Source organism: Musa acuminata, chromosome BXJ2-5 (assembly GCF_036884655.1).
Source record: "Musa acuminata AAA Group cultivar baxijiao chromosome BXJ2-5, Cavendish_Baxijiao_AAA, whole genome shotgun sequence".
In the NCBI taxonomy this organism is placed as follows: domain Eukaryota; kingdom Viridiplantae; phylum Streptophyta; class Magnoliopsida; order Zingiberales; family Musaceae; genus Musa; species Musa acuminata.
In genome coordinates, this window is record NC_088342.1 from 679,333 (window position 1) to 704,866 (window position 25,534).

The window sequence follows — 25,534 nt, forward strand, 5'->3', positions numbered from 1 at the left end:
CACTGCAGCTATTTCTATCTCTTAGGATGAGATTTGGGCAAGAAGAAGCAAGACCTATGGTCTATTTTGTGATTGAAAAAAGATGAATATGAGCCTCCTATTTCATATTTTGTAAAGGGTCTTTTGATTATTTTTACTATTTAAATGTTTAAAATTATTTCATGCTTGATCAAGGGTTACTATACTTGTTTCTCCTTTTTTTTTCTCTTTTCTTGGTTCAATTATTTTAAATGTACTCATGGTATATTTGCTTAAGTGGAGTTAATTTTTCTGAGAATTGTTTTGATGTAGACATTATAGAAAAATTATTTTTCAACCTAAATAACATTTTTAAATATTTACAAGTTTGGTGTGCTTTCATATTTTTGTTTCAAGTGTTTTTTTTGTTCATATGAGATTTATATCACTTTAAGCTTCTATGAGAAGTTTACATGTTATCTTCAACATTATGTTAATTTTAGTACTTTTAAGAATTTATATCAGGATGTTAAAAATCAATTGAGGAAAAAAATATGCAATGTGATAATTGGTCTAGTTAAAGGAAGTCTTTGAGTTTTTCTACAACAAACTACTGTATCTGTTGGGAACTTTGTATGGGTATAATTTGGGGTTAGAAACTTAGAAGGTTTTCTTTTTTAAATAAACAGATCCTTTTTGCTCACATTGTCATGGATTTATGCTTGCAAAATACTTTCGTGTCCAGGCAAATCGTTATTGTTTGAAGTAATGAAGCATCTAGGGGAGTGCGCATGTGGTTATTGGGGTTGTTCTTACCTTGTCAGATACATTGTTTCCTATGTTTGTTGTCGTGCTATTGTTTGTACTTGTTTGTTATTCAGGGCTTAAATCCTATGCCCCATAATGCATATGATTCTTTGTACTGTTTGGGCAAATGCTTGTTCAGGTAATAGGGGTTGCAATTATGTTGATGACATTGTTGCCACTGCATTTGTTAAGCATTGATTAAGCTAGATGATGTAAAATGATCATAAATGATCATTGTCTGATGCAAACAACAAATAGTTCTTAGTTTTTTATTCTCAATTAGGGTTCTTATTTAACTGAGGTATTTAGGGGATATGGAGCTTGTTTTTGTGTGGGGAAAAAAATAATACATTCAAGAGGATTGCTTCTTTTCTTCCGACCTTTTTCTTTTTATCCTTTCATAGCTTTGATGATTTATATTTTTTATTTGTAAATTTCACTGTATTGTTTTCATCTTTGCTTCTAAGTATCTTGCTTTTGAATTATGAAGAGGCTATGATGATAAATAAAAGTCAATGATGGATTTGACCAATCACCATTTGGGCTTTTAAACACAAGATTGTTTCTCCATGGTGTTGGCAAGTCACAGATTCTTATGCATTAGTATAAAGCATAAAGGCTTTATGGTCTCTTTCAATGCTCGGTTTTCCAATCTTAATAGGATGATGATGAGGCAGTTTGGATGCCTAATGGCAACCACTGTAGCCATGTCTATCTCTTAGAATGGGATTTGGGCAAGAAAAGGGAAGACCTATGGTCTGTTCTTGTGATTGACAAAAGATGAATCTGAGCCTCCTATTTCTTATTTTATAAGGGAACGTTTGTTTATTTTTACTATTTAAATGTTTAAAATTATTTCATGCCTGATCAAGGGTTACTGTACATGTTTCTCCTTTTTTCTCTTTTCTTGGTTCAATTATTTTAAATGTACTAATGGTATATTTGCTTAAGTGGTGTTAATTATTCTGAGAATTGTTTTGACGTAGACATTACAGAAAAATTATTTTTCAACCAAAATGACATTTTTTAATATTTACAAGTTTTGTGTGCTTTCATAATTTTGTTTTAATTTTTTTTTTTTGTTCATATGAGATTTGGATCACTTTAAGCTTCTACGAGAAGTTTACATGTTATCTTCAACATTATGTTAATTTTAGTACTTTTAAGAATTATTATCAAGATGTTAAAATTCAATTGAGGAAAAAAATATGAAAATATGATAATTGGTCCAGTTAAAGAAAGTCTTTGAGTTTTGCTACAACAAACAAACAAACAAACTGTATTTGCTGGGAACTTTGTATGGGTACAATTTGGGGTTAGAAACTTAGAAGATTTTCTTTTTTAAATGAACAAATCCTTTTTGCTCACATTGTCATGGATTTATGCTTGCAAAACACTTTCATGTTCAGGTAAATTGTTATTGTTTGAAGCAATGAAGCATCTAGGGGTGTGCGCATGTGGTTATTGGGGCTGTTCTTGTCATGTAATATACATTGTTTCTTATGTTTGTTGTCATGCTATTATTTGTACTTGTTTGTTATTCGGGGCTTAAATCATATGTCCTATAATGCATATGATTCTGTGTACCGTTTGTGCAAATGCTTGTTCAGGTAATAGGGGTTGCAATTGTGTTGATGACATTGTTGCCCCTGCGTTGGTTAAGCATTGATTAAGTTGGATGGTGTAAAATGATCATAAATGATCATTGTCTGATGCAAACAACAAATAGTTCTTAGTTTTTTATTCTCAATTAGGGTTCTTATTTAACTGAGGTATTTAGGGGATACGGAGCTTGTTTTGGTGTGGGGAAAGAAATAATACATTCAAGAGGATTGCTTCTTTTCTTCCAACTTTGTTCTTTTTATTCTTTCATAGCTTTAATGATTTATATATTTTTTTTGTAAATTTCACTGTATTGTTTTCATCTTTGCTTCTCGGTATCTTGCTTTTGAATTACGAAGAGGCTATGATGATAAATAAAAGTCAATGATGGATTTGACCAATCACCATTTGGGCTTTTAAACACAAGATTGTTTCTCCATGGTGTTGGCAAGTCACAGATTCTTATGCATTAGTATGAAGCATAAAGGCTTTATGGTTTTTTTCAATGCTCGGTTTTCCAATCTTAATAGGATGATGGCGAGGCAGTTTGGATGGCCTTCATGGCAACCACTGCAGCCATGTCTATCTCTTAGGATGGGATTTGGGCAAGAAGAGGCAAGATCTATGGTCTGTTCTTGTGATTGACAAAAGATGATTCTGAGCCTCCTATTTCATATTTTGTAAAGGATCTTTTAATTATTTTTACTATTTAAATGTTTAAAATCATTTCATGCCTGATCAAGGGTTACTATACATGTTTCTCCTTTTTTCTCTTTTCTTGGTTCAATTATTTTAAATGTACTCATGGTATGTTTGCTTAAGTGGTGTTAATTTTTCTGAGAATTGTTTTGATGTAGACATTACAGAAAAATTATTTTTCAACCGAAATGACATTTTTACTTAAAAATCATGTTTAGTACATCAATATTGTTTGAAGCAAAGAGGCATTTACTGGAGAGCGCATGTTGTTGTTGGGATTGTTATTGCTATTTTAGATATTTTGTTTCTTTTGTTTGCCATTGTGCTACTGGTTGTACTTGTTTATTCAGAGCTTGTATGATATGCCCCATACAACAAATGATTCCTTGTACTGTTTGCACTTATGTTTGTTCAGGTAGTAGGGATTTGGATTATGTAAAACGATCATTGTCTGCTGCAAACAACATATCATTATCTTGTTTTTTCCTTCCCTTTTAGGATTCTTATTTAGTTGATCTGAAAACGTGGATGGTTGCATTGGTTTTAGCAACATTGATGTTCTCTAGTAAGTGTTTTTCTTTGAATGATCATATTCAATTATGTTACATTAGGGATTGTTTTGAACACATACATGTTTAATTTGGATATTCCACCGCTATTCCCTTTTACATGCATTTGTCTCTTCCATAATAGGATAATGGAAATTGATATGCTTTGAGTTCTTCGTGACTGAATGTGTAGTGATGAAAGTTAGGAAAATGATTCACCGAATTTATTGTTTGGGTTTACATTCAGTTGTTAAATTCCACTCCCTCATATGATTGTGCAGGTGTGTTAAGCTAGATCGTGTATTACATTTATTATTACTACAAAAGTAATCTCATATTAAACGCACCTCTTATCATCGATATCATGTGGTTGCTATATAATGGTTTTGGTCAAGATGTTTGATCGCCTTAGGATCTCAAGAAATATTATTTTGTGCATTTTGTTGAAATGATGTCTGGGCATATTGTGTGACAATAGAGGTCATATTATGTGCACATGTTTGATATTAGTCGGGCTCGTCAATTTCTCGGTGAGAATTTTTGTGCTACCCTAATACCGTTAGAACTTAGTATGGAGTTTGTTGTGTGCTATATTTTGATATTGATTTGGCCTTATATAGAAGTTACGCATTGACTATAGTATTGAATGAAATGTTATTTGGATGAAATGTTATTTGATAACTTATGTTTGTGGTTGTTTTTGTAACTTATTTAGAGAATTAATTTATACAAATTAGGATTTCCTCCTTTAAAATAAATATATTGTCATATGGCTTACTGACATATAAGATGCAAGAGGGAAGGCGGTGTGGAGAGTCTTAGATTTGTCATGGATAATGTTTTACTTATGAAAGTAAAATATTTAAACCTTAATTCTCCTTATGTCGTTAATTTTGTTGTGAATGGAAAGGGTAAAAGGGAAATTTCATTTAAGCTTTGCTCCCTACGGACACCAGTGGCATCGGTGGGGCGTGAGGTCGACGACGTTGGTGGCATGAGAGTCTAATGCTTGGATCTCCTTTGAAATGCTACCCTCGTGTGCCTTCGGCTGTGTAGCAGACGACAAATTAACGACGATGTCGGTGGCGTATGAGGTCGATGCTCGGATCTCCTTCGGAATGTCACTCTCGCGTGCTTCTGGTTGTGTTGTGGATGGCAGACCAATGGTGGTGTTGGTGGCGCACGAGAGTGGCATTCTAGAGGAGATCCAAGCATTAGTCTCATGCACCATCGATTGTTGGTCATCCGTAGCATAAGCGCTCAAGGCTAGCATTCTAGAGGAGATCCAAGTATCGGCCTCATGTTGTCATTGGTTTGTCATCTGCAACACAATAAGAGATGTGCAAGGATAGCGTTCTAGAAGAGATATGAGCATCGGCTTGATCTTGCACATCGTCGTTGGTCTGTTGTTTGTAGGGGAGGGAAGTTTATATGAAATTATTTTTTTACCCTTTCCATTCACGATGAAATTAATGATGTGAGGAGAATTAAAGTTAAATGTTTCATTTTTAAAAGTATAAGGATTCTAATATTATTTTTTTAAATATAAGAATTAGAATATTAATTAACTACAGGGATAATATGTAATTATCTCCCTAAAATAAGAATGTACAGTATGTGACTTAATTCTTGGAAATCAATTACCTTATTTGTTAACTTTTCCACTATCACCCCAAAAAAACCAAACTTTAAAATTCTCATAGATGAACCTTTGGATTTGAAATCACTACTTGTATATCTGGTATTGGCTATAATTTACAAGAACTTAGTAAGAGGAGGAAAGGGTTAAAGATTTACTTGGTGTGAGATATCATATTATTTGAGGAACCCTAGATGTTCTCAAAGTGAAGGATCATCAACAAGGGTGTTCTAATGTGTTGTAGATTTTTATACAAGACTTTTATTTGATGATGCCATGCAAATCGCTAGAAAGATACCGCTGCAGCCATGCATACCACTTATTATAGGATTTGGGCAACAAAGAGCACTGAATGGCTGACCTTTCTTTTTACAGTTGACAAGATTAATCCGAGCCTCCCATTTCTAATTGTTTAATTGTTCTTTCTTTTACCTTCACCCATTTCATGCCTGATTGATATCTACTATTGAATGTTGTGATGACAACTTTTTGAAAAGTTTGGTGCGAGTATTATTATTTACTTGTCGGTTTAAAACTTTTTTGTTTTGTGGATTTTGCTGAAAAAATCCTTGGTAACTATTGTTTACCTTATGTTCACCATCAACATGTTTTGTGTAGGAGTTTTTTCATGCTGAAATAGTGATAAAAAACATGTAACAATGTTAGTTTAAAAATCATAGGGATTGCGTGGCCGGACTGAAAAAATTACTTTTGACCGAATCAATTTACTTATTAAATCATCATCATTTATAAACATATCAAATTCATAATTATAAAATTTAGGCCTAATTGGTTGGTTGGTTCTCTAAGAATCAAGAATTGGACTCTTGATCAGCTTGATCTATAAATTTTTAAATTTTTATGTTTTTACCAAAGTTTCTTTAATTGTTTATTGTAAGAATGAAAATTTGCTATTATATATATATATATATATATATATATATATATATATATATATATATATATATATATATATATATATATAATTCTTTGTTTCCTTCAACATGTCTAATTTCTTGTTGTTGCCTATTTGACCAATGTTCTTATATTTATTTTATTATAAAATAATTTTATAATATTATTTGTATAATTTATATATGTACATGTGTATGTGCAGTGAATGTATATATTGTTTTCTAACTAATTGGATCAACTTGGCTTTGTAATCTTTTCAAAATGATAGAAGAAACCGCTATCTCATTGTTTTATTATCTGTTGTTAACGATATTCAGGTAGATTGATCGTACAAGTACTCATGTAATGAGTCCCATTGTCTTCCTTTTTGCACCCCTTTTTATTTAACTGTGATCCGTCTCTTCCCCTCCGATCACCTTCTTTCTCATCTTTTATCGCACCATCTCCCTCTCTCTCTTTCTCTCTCTCTCTCTCTCTCTCTCTCTCTCTCTCTCTCTCTCTATATATATATATATATATATATATATATATATATATATATTCCTGTATTACTTGATTTCTGATATTCTAACATTTAATTGTTACGGTTGATATCTTTTTAATGTGTTCTTAGTTTCTAAGACTTTTGTTTTATTTGGTTTTCAATTTTATAAGTTTTTAAAGCAATTTTAACAAGACAAATAATTTTGTGTTGTTATACTTTAAAATATTTTAAAAAATTATGATCCGATAAGTTGATCCATTGGTCTAATAAAGGGACATGATCGATCACAAAATTAACAAAATGTGAGGTTGAAGAAGTACAAAAAAGATGAGAGAATAGTGCATATACTCCATATCTCGTCATAGTTTAAGGCAACACAGCTTTTGAATTGATTATAAATTCTGTTTTTGGGCCTGTGTGCTGTTTCTGCTTTGCTCCTCTGGAAACATCTAGAAACCATTTTATCGTTGGCTCCTCAAACAATTGGTTTTTATCGAACTTCAACTATTGGTCACTAGGATCCAGTAAGACCTTAATCTTTCCCTAAATTAATTAGTTCATTTTTTTGTGACCCAAAATTGTCTCAGATCCTTTCAACCACCAATCATCCACAATCATCTTGATCAGATGCTTCTCGCTTCATGAAATAAAATGCAACTAGATCGAAACTCGATCTGAATTATTCTATACCATACAACACACCCATTTGGGTCTTGGAGTTGCTTCATACAATAGTTGCATATTTAGAAGAAATAGCAACTTGGTATCACTAGAAAAACATGTAAACAATGAGAATATCAATAATAGGAGGAATGTTTGTCTATAGCCAGAGCTTGATTATGGAGTGAATCGATCATGAGAGTATTTTTTATATTCGAAGAATATTTTTGTAAAAGATATTACGATTAAACTGTCTTGACTTTGTTAAAGAGATGATTCAAGATTTTACCATGTCATCCCCTGTTGATCTGAGTTGTTGAAAGTTTGTGGGAAGAAAGTATTTTTCTCTTTTTTGCATCTCTCAAAAGAATATCTATTAAAAAATGCAATAAAAGAATTCCAATAGCAATTTTAGGATAGATAAGAAGGAAAGGGAGACTCTTGGTTTTCCCTATAGGGCGTAAGAGTTTCTTTTTGCACTCATGAGAGAAAGAATCTAACAAATATTAGATTCCTAATACCCAAAGAGATCTTCATACTTGGTATCTCATCTTTTGTACACACAATAGAAGTCAAAATCGTTCTGTTACCGTAACTTGATGTGATACCGTGGCCAATCATCCGAACCAAATGGTCAATGCTGACCAGGCTGCTCTCACCATGTTCACAGCTGCATGGGGAGGAATCTTGTCTGTGACATTGTGGTCACTGAGTGATAGAAGTGAAAGAGGGAAAGCTGCCATGAAACAACCCTCAGTTCATGCACACAGAATGAGACATTAAAAGGTGGAGAAAAGAAACTGAGTGGGAGGAGGATGGTGTGCAGGCAAAGAGAGGTGAATCCCACCATGCTGCTGAAGGGCAACATTTTTGGATTCTCTCTGTCATGATGTTGTTGATACTCTTTTAGACCAAACAGCCTTTATCATTGACCCTTCATATCTGCTTTCTGACCATCACCCCATCCATTTTATAAAAAAACGTCTGTTTCAACTCCTAGCAACAAAATTTTAAATAAATTGGAATAAAAGTAGCTTAGAAATTTTCATTCGTTTCAAAACCAAAACCATAATAGTCAACATATCAAATTTATCAACGGTATTAATAAAGCTTGGGAGTGCAGCACTAGACCCAAATCTTATACAGGCTTAGGTATTAGAGATTTTATCGTGTTAGTTACATAGTAATTGCTAAAAGGGTTCTATCCATCCTTACATAGTAATTGGTTTACGTATATTCCTCGATAAATGGTCAATCTTTATAAATGTGTATGATATAATGGAATACGAGATAGTATCTGAGCTTTTGGAAAGGGTCATTGGAATCTTTGAGTTCTCTTAGAATGACAACTAGGATTGGATATTATAATTTATGGGTTGATTATTTAAAGCTATCAAATTTTTGAACAAACGTGAAGACACTTTGGCATTTTGAACTATTAGGACTCCAACTATAATGTATTATTATTTGGCATCTTGAATGCCAATTTAATGCAATATTTTTTCTTTCGTTTTGTTAAAAGAAATCAAATTTATAACCATTTTTTGAAAAAATAATAATAATCACAAGGAAATAAAACAGTAAAAAAAACTATATAACTAAATCAATCATTCCATAAAAAAAATGTTAAAACAGTTATAAAATAATTGAGTCAAAATGAAACCAACAAAATAAATGTGTGATAAAAAGACCAAGTCTTATTGGTAAACTTCCGATGTTATTTCTTTCTTGTTTCTGCATTACTAGGTGGATTTTACTTTTAAGATCTCTTTTCAACAAGGATAATATAATACAATATACGATTAGATGATGCAATCTTGTTTGGCAGATTTGGTGTACCATATGGCTTGACAAGTTTTGCATGTTAGTTAGATTCTGCTCTACATAAGTTAATTTAGATCTAAAGATGCACCTAACACAGTCCTACTAAAATTTTTTTAACTATAAAGTAGAAGTTGACAAGTTTTCTTGACTCATGTTTAGCAAGTTTGATGGAAGTTGACAAGTTTTAACTATAAAGTAGAAGCTTTAAATCCTAGAATAATGTGCATTATATAGGACGAGATGAACCAATCCAAGCCATGTCTTTCAACCTTTGTAGCATTGCCAAACGGTGAGTAGGACACGCTAAATGTTGACTCCAACTTCTTATCCTCTATCCTTATCAGCGGCCAATAAGATGTGTTCATTAGAAATTTGATCCATCGCATGGGTATCTCTTTTCCTTACACAAATAAGAGTCATTCTAAGATAATTAAGGCTCTCTCTCTTGTTGACATCTGTTTGATAAAAGTCGTCACCAAAAAGCATGGATCCACAGGATTATGGAAATCCCCCACTGGTCCTTGTAAATGTGCATAGACCTAGTCAATTTATGTCAGTCCATTAAGCAGCAATAAGTTGATCTGATTGATAGTTATCCTTTAATATCAGGCTTCAAAATCCAACTATCCTCGAAGGATTACAAAGAAAACTTTGAGCATGCTTTTGAGTTGTTCTTCTTCTGGGTTCAGTTGAAAGAGTTTTCTTCGTGTAATGGAATGTTGCATTTTCTATATAGTGTGTGTGTGTTAGGGTCCCGTTTCGTGGATTGTGGCATAAAGATGTTTCCTTTACCCAATTTGTTTTGATTTCTCTTCTTTCCTAGTTGTTTTTTTTAGTCTTCCGGGGAAATATTATTTGGCTAGTGTGGAGATTTGGGAGGCTTCCTCTCTTTTATGCACCATGAGGAATCTCTTCCTCTCGGATTCCTGCCAAGAGGGACAACTTCATGCCCTTACTCCCCAGACATGGCTTCAGGTGGAGAGAGCCAAGCTGTCCAAATCCTCCTTATACTCCACATCTTCCATGTAAGTTGAATGCTGCCTATCCGGTAGAGTTTGATGCTCTTCAACTTTCTATTCCCTCTTTTTTATGGGTTGGTATGGGAAGTGAACAGCTCAAATTGAGGCCTTGTAAGAGCTCAAGTAATAATTTTTGTGTATGGAAATAGAACAAGTCAAATTTAAGACTTATATATCACTATTATGAATCACATATATCACTATTATGCTAGTGTTTTAGACATAAAGTTTTGGGCAATTTTCTAGAAAATATATATATTGTAGGTTTTTCTTAATTGATAATTTTATTTTATTTTTTTTAAAAAATAAATATCCTTAATTTAAAAAAATACTTAAATTATCCCTCAATTTTTTTTCGCTTTTTACAATGCTTTTGTTTGTTATATAGTGTTTTTGACTATCATAATAAAAATACTATAAAATTTACTCAAAAACATTATAAATGATCTAAATGGACTCCTAATCTCAATCAAACTACCTATAAACCTAAAAATATAGTATTATAATGCTCAATGAGCAATGACAATAAAAAAGCATGATATAATATCACATACAGTTTTTTTCAATATCATTTATAATATTTTTAAGATATAAATAAAATACTATAAATATTATAAAAATGTGATAAAAGATTTTATTAGTTTTTTATTTTTGATATGCTATATATAAATTCAAAGGAATAAATATAAATATAATTTCATCATTTAAGAAAATTGCGTGGAAAGCCACTCCAGCGAACGACCAAATCGCGGGCGGAAGCCAATCCGTCTGTTGCCTCATACTTTGCTACGGGACAAATCCCCTTCAAGAAGCAGGTTTGGCGCCATGGCAGATTCCTCGAGCTTGTCATCATCCCATCATTTCCAGCTTGTAGCAATCCAAATTATCCAATTCTTTAGTCGATGATGGCTCCATAACGCCATTAAATATCGGAGCTTGATGCAGATGACCAGCCCTACAAGAGCACACCAGCCGAGCGCCGGAGAAAGGAGAAGATGGGCGAACTCGGCTCGCATCCCGAAAGACTCCTCCGCCCGCTTTCTCGACGGGATTTGGTGGAAAATTTTGGAGTATTTTCTTCTATTTTTTGAAGATTTGTTCTTGTTTTTTGCTATTTGTGGCAGGTTCTTGAAGGATTCCTTGTGAGGATAGCATCGAGATCGAATATTTTTGGTTACATATCATCGTTTTTTCGTGGAATTCCGTGTTGTTTATGCTTTCCTTCTTCGGAACCGAGACACCAATCTCGCTTCTTTGACCTAGCAATTCCTATTTCGATTTGTTCTCATCGGTCAACACATCCTAATTCTTGGCTAATAGTCGTTGTAATTGGGGGAAACGAGAACATGGGGAATGGATTGGCTTGCTTGCCAAAGAAAGACCTCAGAGGCGGCATCGGGTCTCGTAGCAGAAGGGGTTCGTACTCGAGATCACAGAGGAAGACGGCGTCATCCGAGGAGGAGCTATTGCACCACCAGGCCCTAGCGATGGCAATTCACCACCACCAGTTGTCTCAACGCTTCGATGGATCGATGTCTCGCAGGATTGGTTCCACGAGTTCTCGAAGAAGGGACCTTCCTGATTCTGTCACAAATGGAAAGCTGGTAATCCTACACTGCATCTTTCTCGTTTTTTTTTCCCCAGATTTTTATGTCAATTTAAAAGTAGTAGGATTTTTTTTGCCGCTGTGTTCTTAGCAATAGTTGGAGAAGTAGAATTTGATTTTAGTATTGCATGTGTGCATGATTTTGAACCTCAATTAAGAAGTATAGAGTGAATTGCTAACCTTTCCCATCTGAATAATATCACAAAAAAAATACCTGAGAGCATCACACAAAATTTTAGTGATGACTGTATCATCACTAAAAACAGATGGATGCATTTTGAAGCATAAAAGACTGTATTATCACTAAAATTGACTATGTTTTTGTGAAGTTGTAACTAGTTTTTAACTCATAATTGAACATTAATCTCTTGATGACCTAATCCCAACTTTGTGAGTACATGTTGATATCTTTCTATGTTTTGATGCTCAAAGTGAAATTCACCATTGAATCGGTACATTTATTAAATTTGACCAAACTCATTAATGACAACATAGGAAACTTTTTTGATGCGGTTACCGACTCCTTGGTTAAAGTTGACTACAAGTGAAGTAGTGCTCTTAAATCTCAGCCTATTACCTGTCGTATGTGATGAATAATACACTAGTTAAATCATTGGCTTATACTTACCAAAGGCAGACCCTTCCTCTCTTGGTCATGGTACACACTAATGGTTATCGAGATACTATCACTGATCTATAACTCTGCTCTTACACTACTAGGAATCTAAAGGTCTTAACCTTTCAAGATGAAATTGCTGCATCAATCTAAAAAACATAAAATGGTATTCCACCTCTTTACTTATCCTTTATGCTTCTTCCAATATCAGCTTAAGCAAGCTGGAAAATGCATTTTTCTTTGAATTGCTGAATATAAGAGATGCTTCTTTTGCTTTTGAGTCATTATAGACTCTCTTACATGGTTGCTGCTTGATGCCTCCCCCTCTTGTCAAATACATGTCAAAATGTGATGAAAGTGATAAATATAATTTTTTTTATACTTTTTTTATTAACTATACTTTCAGCCTCCTGCTTTTCTAGAGAATCTTGAAACAAGGAAAATTATTCTAGTACATGGAGAAGGATTTGGGGCATGGTGTTGGTACAAGACCATGTCTCTTTTGGAGGAATCAGGACTACTTCCTGTTGCTTTAGATCTCACAGGTTCTGGCATAGATCAAACAGATATCAATAGCATCACATCCTTAGAGGATTATGCAAGGCCCCTCATCACTTGCCTTCAAAGCCTTCCAGACGATGAGAAGGTGAAAAGTTGGCATGGAATACATTTGTCTGTGTGTTTTTTGAATGTGAGAATTGATAGTTCGCCATGTACGTTTGTGCAGGTTATTTTGGTTGGTCATAGTTGTGGAGGTGCGATTGTTTCATATGCTCTAGAAAGCTATCCAAGAAAGGTATCAAAAGCAGTATATGTGTGTGCCACAATGGTATTGAATGGGCAGAAACCTTTCGATGTATTTTCGGAGGAAGTACATACTTGTAGAAGTTTGCAAAAAATGAATATGATGGATGTATGCATTTTGGAGCATATTTTTCTAAGTCACACTTGAGATACTTTGTTTGGCATGTTCGACAGCTAGCATCTGCGGATCTTTTTTTGCAAGAGTCACAATTTCTAGTGTATGGAAATGGAAGAGATAAACCTCCTACCAGCATCATGTTTGACAAACAACAAATCAGGGCACTATATTTCAACCAGAGTCCACCAAAGGTCAGAATTGATGCTCACACTTGAAAAATTATTCCCCTTAATGTTGGTAATACCTTTGCTTTTAGATTCTATCTCTCTGCAATGTTTCAGAATATTTTATTTGAAAGCCAAGGTATCCAAATGGTCATGTTGCTATTCATACTCATTGATTTTTTTTTATTTTTTTTCATTAACTTTGTGTGTGCTAAGTAATTTAGTTGGTAAAGACTTTAACAGTTGATTACAAGGTGTTCGAATCCCACATTCATCACTTACTTTTTGTGAAAAATAAAAATATTGTGTCTGATCACTTTTAGCTTAGATTAGATCAATTTAAATAATTACATATGACCTTCAAAGGCTTCAAATTCAAGTGAATAGTTTTCCATCTTCCTAAGTGTTGTTGACACTCGAAAGATACATTATTTCACCTATCCGTTTGTGGATGTGAAATAGAGGACTACATCCAAGAGGTAGCCAATATATGAAACCTCAGATTAGTATCAAACATTGAGTTAGCTTATCTGTATCCCTTCTGCATAGATGTGCTTCATCAAAGAAGCTTATATAATCATAAGAACATCTAGAGATTCTATAATAATGTTATTTTTCCAATGAGTTTGAAGAATAAGAAGTTTATTCTTAGGTGTTGGATCTTGTTATAGCTTCTGAAAGCTTATATACTTGGGGTCTTTCCATAGGTTGTGGATAATGGAAATGGTGTTTGTGACAAAGAGATACATCTACAACCTAATTCTGGACTCCTATCTCATGCATTCATCTTTTTTCATACAGTAAAACTAAAAATGTCATCTTACTCTTGCATGTCATGCAATATATAAGCTGGTTGACACTCAATTCAATATCATCATATCATAATCCAGTAATATCGATTGACAGAAGACTAGCTTTCATATTAAGACATTTTGAAGAGATTTAGTGTTCATTGTAACTGTTTGACATTTATATATACAAGCAATATCACCATTTCTAGTTTAATGGCTTCAAGTTAATTAGCATGATGATTACTGCAGGATGTTGCTTTGGCCACGGTATCAATGAGACCCATCCCGCTGGCTCCAATCATGGAGAAGCTCTCCCTCACCACAGAGAACTACGGCACGGTGCGACGATACTTCATCCAGACGCTCGACGATCGCATTCTCTCGCTCGATGTCCAAGAGAGATTGGTCCGTGAAAACGCCCCTCATGGCATGTACAAGATCAAAGGCAGCGACCACTGCCCCTTCTTCTCAAAGCCACAGACACTGAACAAGATTTTGACCGAAATTGTGCAGATCCCTTTGGAAAACGCCCTCAATGATCCTTCATGAGGTTGCACATTACAAAGTGATGAGGTGAAACCACAGAGTAAAAGCCATACTGGAAATGACAAACGTTTGCACAGGATTCTTAGTTCAGCCAGCATTCATTGTCGATGTTAAGGTTTTAATCTGTCACCATAAATTACAAGTTTATCAACCATAGTTATACTTTCCTTGGAGTTGGTAAAGACGACGTTTAAGACACGGGACTTGTGGATGTGGATCCGACCCGTATAATTAGTGGATTGGGTTGGTTTGGATCGAATTAGCAGGTCGTAGAATGTACCCTTGTTCGGAATCCAACCCGTTAACATAAACGGATCATCCTCAACGGGTCGCATCCCGTCGGGTCGACCTTTTGTTATTGTAACTAACATTCCTCTCTCTCTCTCTCTCTCTCTCTCTCTCTCTATATATATATATATATATAGGAGGGAGGGGAGAGAGAGAGAAGGCGATCCTTGTAACTAACATTCCTTCTCCATATATAGGGTGAGAGATGGGGATGGCGATCGAGATCGCAGCCGATCCAAGAATTTGATCCTGATGGAAGCCTCCGCTTCATCCCACCCTGATTTCCACGATTTCGTCCCTCTTCGGATGTGGCAATCGGTCGCCCGGATCTCTTTTGCTCCATCAAAAGGTTATTTCTGATATCTTCGGCTCCATCATATTGAGATCATGTTTCTTTTGGTGATTCTTTGGTCAATCTTGGTCGTGAGACGTAAGTTTGATGATATTTGTGTTGGGTTCTCGACGTGGTGGTGTTGTTTTCTTTGCATTTGATTTCTAGGTTTTTAATCTCTGGATCTATTTTCTTTAAGTGTTTGAAGGCTCTTTGGCGATTTCTGTTGTGGGCAAATCCTTAATATGGGACTGGGTTTATGCTCCATCACATTGAGATCGTGTCTCTTTATATAGATTCTTTGGTTAATCTTGGTCGGTGAATCATAAGTTCAATGGTACTTGTGTAGGTTCTTTGATGTGGTGTCGTTGTGTTGTTTTGTAGGTTCTTGGTCTCTAGATATGTTTTCATGAATTGACCGAACGTTCTTTGTCGATTTCTGTTTTTTGAAATTGTTAATATGGGACGGGGTTTGATCGATGAACTTGGAATCGGATGATACCGGTTGTGCTTCTTGGAAGTGGTGTCATTCGTTTCTTGGCTTTCCCTTGGATTCTAGGGTGTTGATCTCTGGATCTGTATCTTCCGAAGCCTCGGCGTTCTCTCCCGCTCGGAACTCCTTAATTTAGGATTGGGTTTGATCAGTGAATCGTGAAATCGGTGATACAAGTTGTGGTTCTTAGCAGTGGTGTCGTCGGTTTCTTGGTTTGTCTTTTTCTTATTTATAGTCTTATCTCTGGATCCGTTTTTTCTTGAATTGCTTGAAGATTTTGGCGATTTCTCGCCTTCGGAATTCCTTGATTCGAGGCTGGGTTTAGTCCGTGAACCTGCAATTTGATGATGGCGGTTATGATGTGGTTGGTTTCTCGAACGGGTTTAGTCATAAACCTACAATTTGATTTCTAGAATTTTGAACTCTAGATCTATTTTCCTTTGATTGCTTGAAGGCTTTGGCGGTTTCTCTCACACATAAGTCCTTGATTCGGTGGTACTGAATCTAGTCGGTGAATAGTGTAGTCATGACATTGGTTTCTTGTTCTTTCTTTTGATTTATAGGGTCTTGATCTATTTTCTCCTATTCACACTAATTTGTTAGACTATTTTGTTATGATCAATTTTCTCTTAATCCCCAATTGGGCAAAGGTTGTGTTTCCTCCGTTTCTTGAATTTATTTAGGTTTCTAAAGGTTTGATCTATTTACATGAATTGTTGGAAGGTTGTGGTGACCTTGTTACATTCACGATTCCCCATGTCGAGATTCCACGTCTTTATTTTTTTTTTTTCTGGTGATATTTTGGTCAATATTAGGCTTTAATCTAAACAACATCAGCTCCTTGATATATTATTTCTGGATGCTCTCTTGGATGTTTATCTGTAGGCCTGTTTTCATGATGGATTTGGTGTATCTTCCAGTCTGTTTTCTTGGAGGCTTTGGTGGTGACTTCTCCTGTTGCAAATTCTTATCTGCTGTAATTCGATAATTCATGATGCCTTGTGATTTTTTTTCCCTCGTTGTTCACTGTGAGTGATCAGAATGTTTAGAGGATTTTAACTTTTTTTAATCATATTTTTTATTACGAGAATTTATTATGGATGATCTTGTTTGAACTCGTCATCAAGCTGTTGAATTTATTATGGAATTTTATTGTCCATTATTTTCATGAGGATTCACCGTTGTTTTTCCTTTTTAAATTTTTATTAAACGTGGCCCGTCCCTTTTCGTTTCATCGGGCATCAACAAACTTAGAGCTTTATTCAAGATTATTTGGTGCGAAATCATTTTGTTGGATATTTAGTTTTGTTCTACACAATCATAATAGTGTCCATCATCCAGATTGGTATGCATTTGAAACCATCTTGTTAGGTAAAAATACCATAATATAATCTGTCTACACAATTTTTCAGATCATAAACATAATTCTAATGAAAGGACCAGGGGACTTTTGTTGCTTGTCTAATGACAGGTTTAAAGCAATTGATGATATTTCTAACCTACGTGCTTAGTTTATTTTATATGGCAGTCAATCTTTCTTACTACTTTTATAATCAATTGTTCATAAAGAGTCTTGGCGGTTTTTTGTACGTTAATACATGATGATGGCGTGCAATTTTATTTCTATAAAATGGTTCTATCTCTTTCTTACTCCGAATTTTCTTTTCTTTTTAAACTCTTTATGATATTTAATTGTTATTGCGCGTGTTTCTTAATTTCAATTGCTGTCTCTTCATGAGGTGTTATTCAGCCCTACATGCAAATTTTGATCGTCGTCTATGCAATGACTGAAAACTCTCTATGATCATAGATCAGTTCAAATATCTGTTTCACTTCGTACAGACCCTCGTTTCTTGACCTTTTGTCAAATTTTTACTTTTATCGCATTGATCGATTTGAAAAGTCTGTTGCCGACTCAAATTTACTGTAAAATAATTTATATTCGAAAGGCACAAATTTTTTTTTGATTTTGTGTTTATTTTCTTATAAGCTCTCTCCACTCGATTTGAGGGACTCGATTTGAAACGATAAAGCAAAAAAGATGAAGCTGCAAGCCTGCCGAATTAGTTAGCAGCGCCGGTAGCTGCCATGAGTAGTCACCACGACGAGGGCCTACAGACACTGAAGTCGGCTTCATCATCAGCTTGCAGATGCTCAATAAAGCTTGCAACAAACAATGCAGAGGATGCGTTCATGTTGTTATGAAAAATAAACTTAGAGCTTTATGCTTAGCATTATTTTCGAAACCATGTTAAAAGATTTTAAATTCTTTCGATCCAATGTCAAATTTTACCCCTGGACAAACATTGTTAAGCAGTTTAGGAGAACATATAACCTGGACAAACATTTGCAACTGATCAAGATATGACAAAAGTACTTGGACAGTGAAAAAGGTCTGAGAGTGGAGTTAGAGAAATCAGTCAAGAAAATCCATGAATATTTTTTTTACTGCAAGAATATAAGAAAAAGCTACAACTAGCATCAACTTCAACTTCTAACAGATATACTGCAGAAAAGCAACTGATGATTCAAATTTCTAAAATAAAGCCACGGACCATTAATGTGATATATATCCTTGTCTTCATAGACTCATTTTAACCATACTACCAAAGGAAACTATATGAACAAAAAATTCCATATGCTACCCATCTTACTAGCATATAAGCAGCATACAAAAAAAGTTGCATGCAAACAAAAAAAAAAAAAAGGACCAGCCAGAGAAACCAGAGTTACAAATCATGATACACACTACTATCTTATATTTCCACATTTGGTCGACCAAAGCACTTTACAAGAAACAGTCATGTCCTCCTGCAGTCACGTTAGATCAAAGCTGACAACAACCATGATGATACTTGTGAACTGCAAGTGAGTGCATGTCCACAGGTAACCAACAAGGACAGTTTAATTATGAGAGCACCAAGGAGAATCTGTAGAAAGCTACATCTAGAGGAGTCACTACTTGTTATCTGATAACAAGAAAATACGACCAAATAAAAACAAGAAAGATTAGTAGGATGGATACACGATTGGATGTGTCCCACCCCATCGATTAACATTGTTCAACATAGCCCCAAATACACGCCTTGTATATTCATAGTTGCCACTGCCGATACCTTGGCTTGGCTTACTAAGCCATTAGATGTTGCTGAAAGAAGTTGCCAAAACAAGAACGAACCCAATCAAAATTTACCTTCAGGGTAAATGGGAGAAGAATGTACACTGCCTGAAACCCTGTAATAAACTAGTGACTGTGAATACTCTCGGGAGGCACCTATTTCTCGTGTATGTACCGAAGTTGGCTTCAGTATAGGTGGAGAATTTGGCTTAGGTGTCATTGGTGTTCTGGTGTTCTGAGAGGATTTATCTTGCCCAGATATCTGTTCAATATGTAGAGATTAAGTAAAACTACACTTCATGCAAGATATGTGACTGGTAATTATTGAGAAGTAGTTGTGCAGTACCAGGAGCTAATTTAATGTACCTACTCAGACTGAGATCAGATCATCTAACAGATCATGACTTTGCTATATTGATCCAATTTTTATGGAACTCAAAGGAAATTGTCAGAAGTTCAATATACCAGACTGTTTAACTTCTTGTCTTCCATATAGGGTGGCGAATTTGGCTTAGGTGCCATTTGTTTTCTGGTGTTCTGAGAGGATTTTTCTTGCCCAGATATCTGTTCGATATGTAGAGACCAAGTAAAACTACACTCTAAGAAGATACATGCCGGGTATTTATCCAGAACCACTTGTGCATTCCCAGAAACTAATTTAATGCATGTAATCACTATGATATCAGACTCTTCCAATAGAACATGACTTCGCCTTTGCACACTGATGCAAAGTTTCAACTCAAATAACCAGATAATCTAGCTTCTCCATCAACCAATGATTGATGAAGAACTTGTGTTAGTTTGACTAAGAGACATATCTATGCTAGCACCAATAAGGTAACTGACATTAACAAGCCAGTCTGGAAATTACTCGGTAATAAGAGAGACCCAAAGTAGTTCTACCTTATTCCTTAATTATGGTATTTTTTTACTAATAAATCTTCCAAGAACATTATATAACAAGTTTTAAACATGGATCCCAAAATATGTTTATATCAATTATAGCCATGTATCCCCCTTTAAGTTTCTGAGGTGCATGAAATATGTAAGTCATGAGATAAAACCAAGGTAAGAAAAGACAACGCACCGCAAATTTAAGTGTTTTATTATGGAGACGAACAAGGCCAGAAAAGAGTCTAACAGCATAGTCTGCAATCTCCTCAGATTCATATTCCGCAAAAGCATATCCCTTGTGGCGATTAGTTTCCTTATCCCGAGGAATATACAGGTCCACTACACGACCTACCTGAATCAGTATCTCATACAAGACTCGCTCGCTCACCTTTTCATCCAAATTACCTATTGAAACAATAGGAATCACAAAATAAAATGGCTGTCCAAAACTATAAGAATGTAGATAATATAGTAAATCTTCACAAATCAATAAAAAGGTTATTAAATGAAAGGATCAAAGAAAAACCAAAGAAAGAAATTAAAAGCTGAAATATAAAAAACAAATAAACCAGTACAAAAGGGAAGAAAAGCAGCTCAATACTTGCACGTTGCATAAAGTAACAAAAGAAAGAATCACATAATCAAAGTAAATAAAACCTATCAAAATGAGCATGCTCATACTCCTATGCACTATAAAATAATAATTTAAATAAATAATATATGTAGCATTTAATTTTAGATTTTGAAAAAAATGTACTCATCTAAAATCTATGATCAAAATAAGTAAAAGGCATAGCAGGTGCAATAAAGAAAGAACTACCAGAAGGGGCCCCACTAAGAAGATGTTGGGCCAAAAATGATGGAACATTATACTGTTCATAAAGTATGCCTACTTAGAAGAATCAAATAATAACAGTTAGCCAACAAAAAAAATATAATGATATTCATCAAAATACCTTACATGGCCACTAAAAATGGTATAATCTACATGTGCGAAGAAGAAAAATAGTCAACCCAAAAATGCTTAAAAACCATCAAGAAAAGCCTGAAAGCACCAAAAGAGTTCAAAGACCAGGATAGAAATCAGTGACTTGCTAACTGAAAATGAACACGAATGCAATTTGACGACCATCAGAAGGAACAAGTACGAACCAATATTTCTCGCCAGCAGAATACCACACAAACTAACTGAAATAACTAAGCTTGCAAATTAAGAGCATGATTTTCAAGAAAATCAATTGGCAATTACCAAATATCACTCTAAAAAAAAAAGGAACTGTATAAACAATGTCTTATATGTCAAATGATACCAATGAAACTAACATTTCCCTACTGCATAGTAGGGCATGAAATTGTAAGCATAATTTATGCACAGACTACAACCAAATAAAAAATTAGTAAAATTCTCATGGAAAATATATACAAATAAAGAAGCTCGTACTACAGAACCAGAAACAGATCTGAACAAAATAAACAATCAATTTGAATAATTCTTATCAAATAAACAATGAAATGCAACAGTAGAATCCATTGAATCCTATATACCCTAAAAGGATTATTGACAAACCCCTAGAATGACTTGGAAAGAAACTAAAGGAAGCTGTACCAAACTAAATTTTCTTCTAACAAGGCAAACCTTGTAATTGTCTGACAACTTAAAAAGGCAAAAATTGATAAATTAATATGCAGACAGACCCTAAATAACTGACAGATCAGTAATATCAGCAGCAAGGATGACAAATAGGGCTTCGTTCCACTACCGTGTATAGGAGATTCCTTTCAACACAAGTTATCAGTATATGTTACTAGAATATTAATTTACATATTGGCTACAATCACATCAAGAAATAAAAACCCTAATACCTTACAATAAAGACCATCGTTCGGAGCTTAGACCCTGAAACGGATCTAAACTATGACAACAAAACACCCTGCAGTTAAAAAAAACCTACGATGCTATCTAGCATGATCTGATTCGGAAACAAACACAAAAATCACCTAAAAAAACTAACAACATCTACAGCGATTAAGATTTCATTCAAAGAACTCAAAGATCAGAGCGAAATCTATAATTGGGGATCTAAAACTTGAATAACATGGAAATACATCAAGAAGAAAGAAACCTTGATAGCATACTAGAAAGACCATAATAAGGAGCGTAGACCCTGAAACAGATCGAAACAAAATAAACAACCACCTCCTGATGGTGGAACCCAGATGACGACAACCAAAGACTGCAGCTACAAACCTTCAGATCGTACATACCACGTCCTGACTCGCCGATAAATACCGGAATCGCCTAGAATATACCTAACAGCCTTCACAGCGATTAAAATTGTATGCAAAGAGCTCATGGATCACACAGCGAAATCTAAGATTGAAAATCCAAACCTTAAACACTATGGAGCCACATCAAGAAAAAAAAACCCTAAAAGCATACAAGAAAGACCATTATACCGAGAATAGACCCTGAAACAGATCTAAACAAAATAGACAAACAGATATAGAAGAAGACGACGACGACGACGATAACATAAGACTCTTCAGCCATGCATCTTCAAATCCTATCTACCATGACCTGATTGGCCAAAAAAATAGCAGAATCACCTAGAAAAACTTTCAGCCTCTACAGAGATCAAAGATTCATGCAAAGAACTCATAAATCACAAGCGCAATCTTAATTGGGATCCGAAAATTAAATAACATGGAATCGGTAACTTTCACACTTAATCGCCAGATCTACAACGTCAAAAGCAGAAACCAGGAATTCAAGAAAGAAAACAGGGGGGGATCGGAAAAGATCGAACCTATGTACACCGTTTTAGCCGGATCTCGCGACATGTTCTCGCACAAAGGAAGGATCGATGGATTTCTTGAGGCGCGGCCTCGATCGCCGCCTTCAGATCGATGAAATGAGGGTAAGAAGAAGAATAGACGGCGAGCACGAGAAACCCTCGACGGAGCCGTTCGGCCTTTTATATGGGAGCCTCAAGCTGCGCTTACGTCCGTATAGAAACCATTATGCGTGTCAATATTAACCGTCCGATGCAGTGTCGTGCAATTTTCAAAGCAGTGGTTTAGAGTGTACCATGCGGCTCTACATGTATAAGTTTGTTCGGGCTTCCAAAGACTCGTCGAACTCCGTTTTCTTCCTCCGTTAGGCTAAACGAGAAGAGTCCGACCCGGATACGGAAGACATTAGTGATGTCGACTATTACACGTGTCGCAAGGGTGGGATCACACACCGCCCTCGGTTACGTTATATATAATCTTCTCCACGATGATAACAATAATAATAATAATAATAATAATAATAATAATAATAATAATAAATAACAGCTGTTCTGACGCAGAGCCAAGCTTTCCCACCACGAGCTTGTGTTGCATACCCGCACGCAAGGGGTTGCTGCGCGGAGAATATGGAATTGACCATTTCGGCTCTGTGGCTGCACAGACTAGTTTTATGGTGGGTGGCCATGCCTCCTCCCGCCGTTGTTGCCGTGAAGTCTTCCAAATGCATGCGTGCAAGCCACGATCATCTGACCCTACTCCGTCAACCCCTTCATCTTATCCCAATAACAACCAGACTTTCTATCGTACCTTATCGTCGAATCTTCTTCTTCTTCTTCTTCTTTGTGGTGTTTCCTGCTTCAAGATTCCAGTGACTTCAACTCTATAAGACGTGGTGGTGTTCGTCTGCTGCAAGTGATCGAGCCATCATGGACGATGAGTTGTTGGTGGAGATCCTGACGAGGCTCCCCTTGAAGTCCTTGTTCAGGTTCACGTGCGTCTGCAAAGCATGGTGCAGACTCATCTCCAACGACGACTACCTCCGGCGAAAACTCCCCCTGATCACGTCCGCCATCTTCTACACATTGGAGCCCGACCTGATGGAGGAGCCGAGGTACGCATGCACGTCCTCGGACGGCGGTCTCGGCGGCTGCAGTCTTACCTTCTTCCCCTTCCATCAGAGCTCGACCATCGTCGACGTCTGCAACGGGTTGCTCCTTTGCTACTCGAGCCTCCTCTCCGCGTTCCATGTCCTCAGCCCAGCTACAAGACGGTGGAGGAAGCTCCCCAAGCCATCCAAGAGAAGCCATCGCTCGATCATGGCGTTCGATCCCTGCAACTCCTCCGAATTCAAGGTCGTCTCCTTCACCGGCTGGGTAGAGCAGGGGGCGGAGCTGGAGGTATTCGCGTCGGACACCGGGAACTGGGTCGAGCACCAGGTGCACTGGGGGATCCATTCCGACGCCATGTCCACCACCATGTGCTTCTTCGATACCATCCTCTACATCCTCGCTCATCCAAACTACGTCGTCGGCATCGACGTCACCAGCTTCGATACCTGCTTTAAGATCGAGCTGCCGGAACCGATCAAGCACGAAGCACGTATCGGTAAATCCGGTGGTTGTCTTTGCTACACCCACAGGGACGGAGATCAGCTAAAGATATGGAAGCTTAGAGACTCGAATGGAGGTACGTGGGTGGTAAGAGGTGTTATCAGCATTCCACGGATGGTGGAACGGAGTCACCGTCGCTCCACTTCTTTTCCTTGTCTGCCGCTGCAGTGCAAGTTCATGGCGTTCCATCCGCATAGGGAGGTGGTTTACCTGTGGCTGAGGGGGAAGATGGTGGGTTATGATGTGAACGAGGGTTCGGTGGAGGAGGCGTATGAGCTTGCGAAGGAGATGGAGAGAGCTCATTTCTTCCAGATCTGGTTGTTCCCCTTCTCCTGCTACATGTCGAATTGCTTAGCGGATGCACAAGGCAGCAGCCACTGTGCGTGATACAAGCGTACGTGACAATAGCCTGTTGTTTCACGTTATCCAAGTGTACGTGAGCAATCGGATTAATATAGGATTTATCTTTGCGTGATTATTCACCTTTTTCTTTAATTATTCATGCTTTTTCTTTTCTTATCACAATAAATCACCAACAAACAAGGGATTCGTGTGCCTATATCCATTTCCATATGTATCACTTACAGTATTTTTAAGTAGATTTTATAATATTTTTATTATAATAACTAATATATAACAATAAATCAAAATACTTAAACAGATCAAAACACCATAACTAGTTATTATAGTGACTAAAATATAATAATAGATTAAAATAATATAACTAGTGGAAAAAAATATTGATGAAGGGTAATTTGAACATTATTCGAACGATGGATTCGAGAAAAACAAAGATAAGGATACTTCATATTTGAGATATATTTATATTAAGAAATAGTTAAAATGGGATTGGATTTCCTTAGAAAAGGAGTTTAGGGTACAAAGGGCATGAGAGGCGTTACCTACTTACTTCGTGGCCGTTAAGATATGGGTAAACGGCAGTGATGCGTTCGACACGGAGGCTATTGCAAAGAGACTTGCAGATAAGAAGCCGTAACCGACAGATGGCGATCACGAAACGGATGGAAGGCTAACGTTCGCCTCCTTTAGAGAGGAATCCGACATTACGTTTGATGTTAGTTCCACCATCGACACCCACCTCACATGTTAATGGGTCCCACAAATGAGAGGAGAGGAAAAGAGCGTCGAGCGGGCCCCGTAGGAAGTCCCGGTCGCTGTTTTTATTCGTGTCCCGCGACGACCGTTT

General features: G+C 36.1%; 2 protein-coding genes and 1 pseudogene across 6 annotated transcripts; 2 read left to right on the plus strand and 1 right to left on the minus strand.

Annotated features, from left to right (window-relative positions):
- The first annotated feature begins 10,863 nt into the window (after positions 1-10,863).
- On the plus strand, positions 10,864-18,216 carry LOC135611994 (putative methylesterase 14, chloroplastic). Of its 4 annotated transcripts, none has more exons than XM_065107683.1 (7): positions 10,864-10,970; positions 11,101-11,759; positions 12,784-13,023; positions 13,105-13,248; positions 13,356-13,490; positions 14,504-15,437; positions 17,903-18,216. In XM_065107683.1, the coding sequence occupies exons 2-6, from the start codon at positions 11,502-11,504 to the stop codon at positions 14,801-14,803; spliced, it is 1,077 nt and encodes a 358-aa protein (XP_064963755.1). In that variant the 5' UTR covers positions 10,864-10,970; positions 11,101-11,501; the 3' UTR covers positions 14,804-15,437; positions 17,903-18,216. The 4 variants fall into 4 exon arrangements, with proteins under 4 accessions (XP_064963755.1, XP_064963754.1, XP_064963756.1 ...); XM_065107682.1 differs by having other exon boundaries at positions 10,906-11,759; positions 14,504-14,915; positions 15,286-15,437; XM_065107685.1 differs by having other exon boundaries at positions 10,908-11,025.
- Positions 18,217-18,641: 425 nt separating this feature from the next.
- On the minus strand, positions 18,642-22,883 carry LOC135611996 (uncharacterized; annotated as a pseudogene).
- A 541-nt stretch (positions 22,884-23,424) lies between these two features.
- LOC103983625 (F-box protein At5g49610-like) lies at positions 23,425-24,805 on the plus strand. Of its 2 annotated transcripts, XM_065107687.1 has the most exons (2): positions 23,425-23,828; positions 23,896-24,805. In XM_065107687.1, exons 1-2 carry the CDS (start codon positions 23,724-23,726, stop codon positions 24,712-24,714), a joined length of 924 nt encoding a protein of 307 aa, XP_064963759.1. In that variant the 5' UTR covers positions 23,425-23,723; the 3' UTR covers positions 24,715-24,805. The 2 variants fall into 2 exon arrangements, with proteins under 2 accessions (XP_064963759.1, XP_064963758.1); XM_065107686.1 differs by having other exon boundaries at positions 23,434-24,805.
- The last annotated feature ends 729 nt before the right edge of the window (positions 24,806-25,534 follow it).

What these genes read in the sequence shown, in the direction of transcription:
- LOC135611994 (XM_065107683.1), top strand. Translation starts at nt 11,502, where the DNA reads ATGGGGAATGGATTGGCTTGCTTGCCAAAGAAAGACCTCAGAGGCGGC. An exon ending in GCCTTCCAGACGATGAGAAG is followed by an intron (nt 13,024 to 13,104) that starts GTGAAAAGTTGG and finishes ACGTTTGTGCAG; the next exon opens with GTTATTTTGGTTGGTCATAG. An exon ending in TCGATGTATTTTCGGAGGAA is followed by an intron (nt 13,249 to 13,355) that starts GTACATACTTGT and finishes CATGTTCGACAG; the next exon opens with CTAGCATCTGCGGATCTTTT.
- LOC103983625 (XM_065107686.1), top strand. Translation starts at nt 23,644, where the DNA reads ATGGACGATGAGTTGTTGGTGGAGATCCTGACGAGGCTCCCCTTGAAG.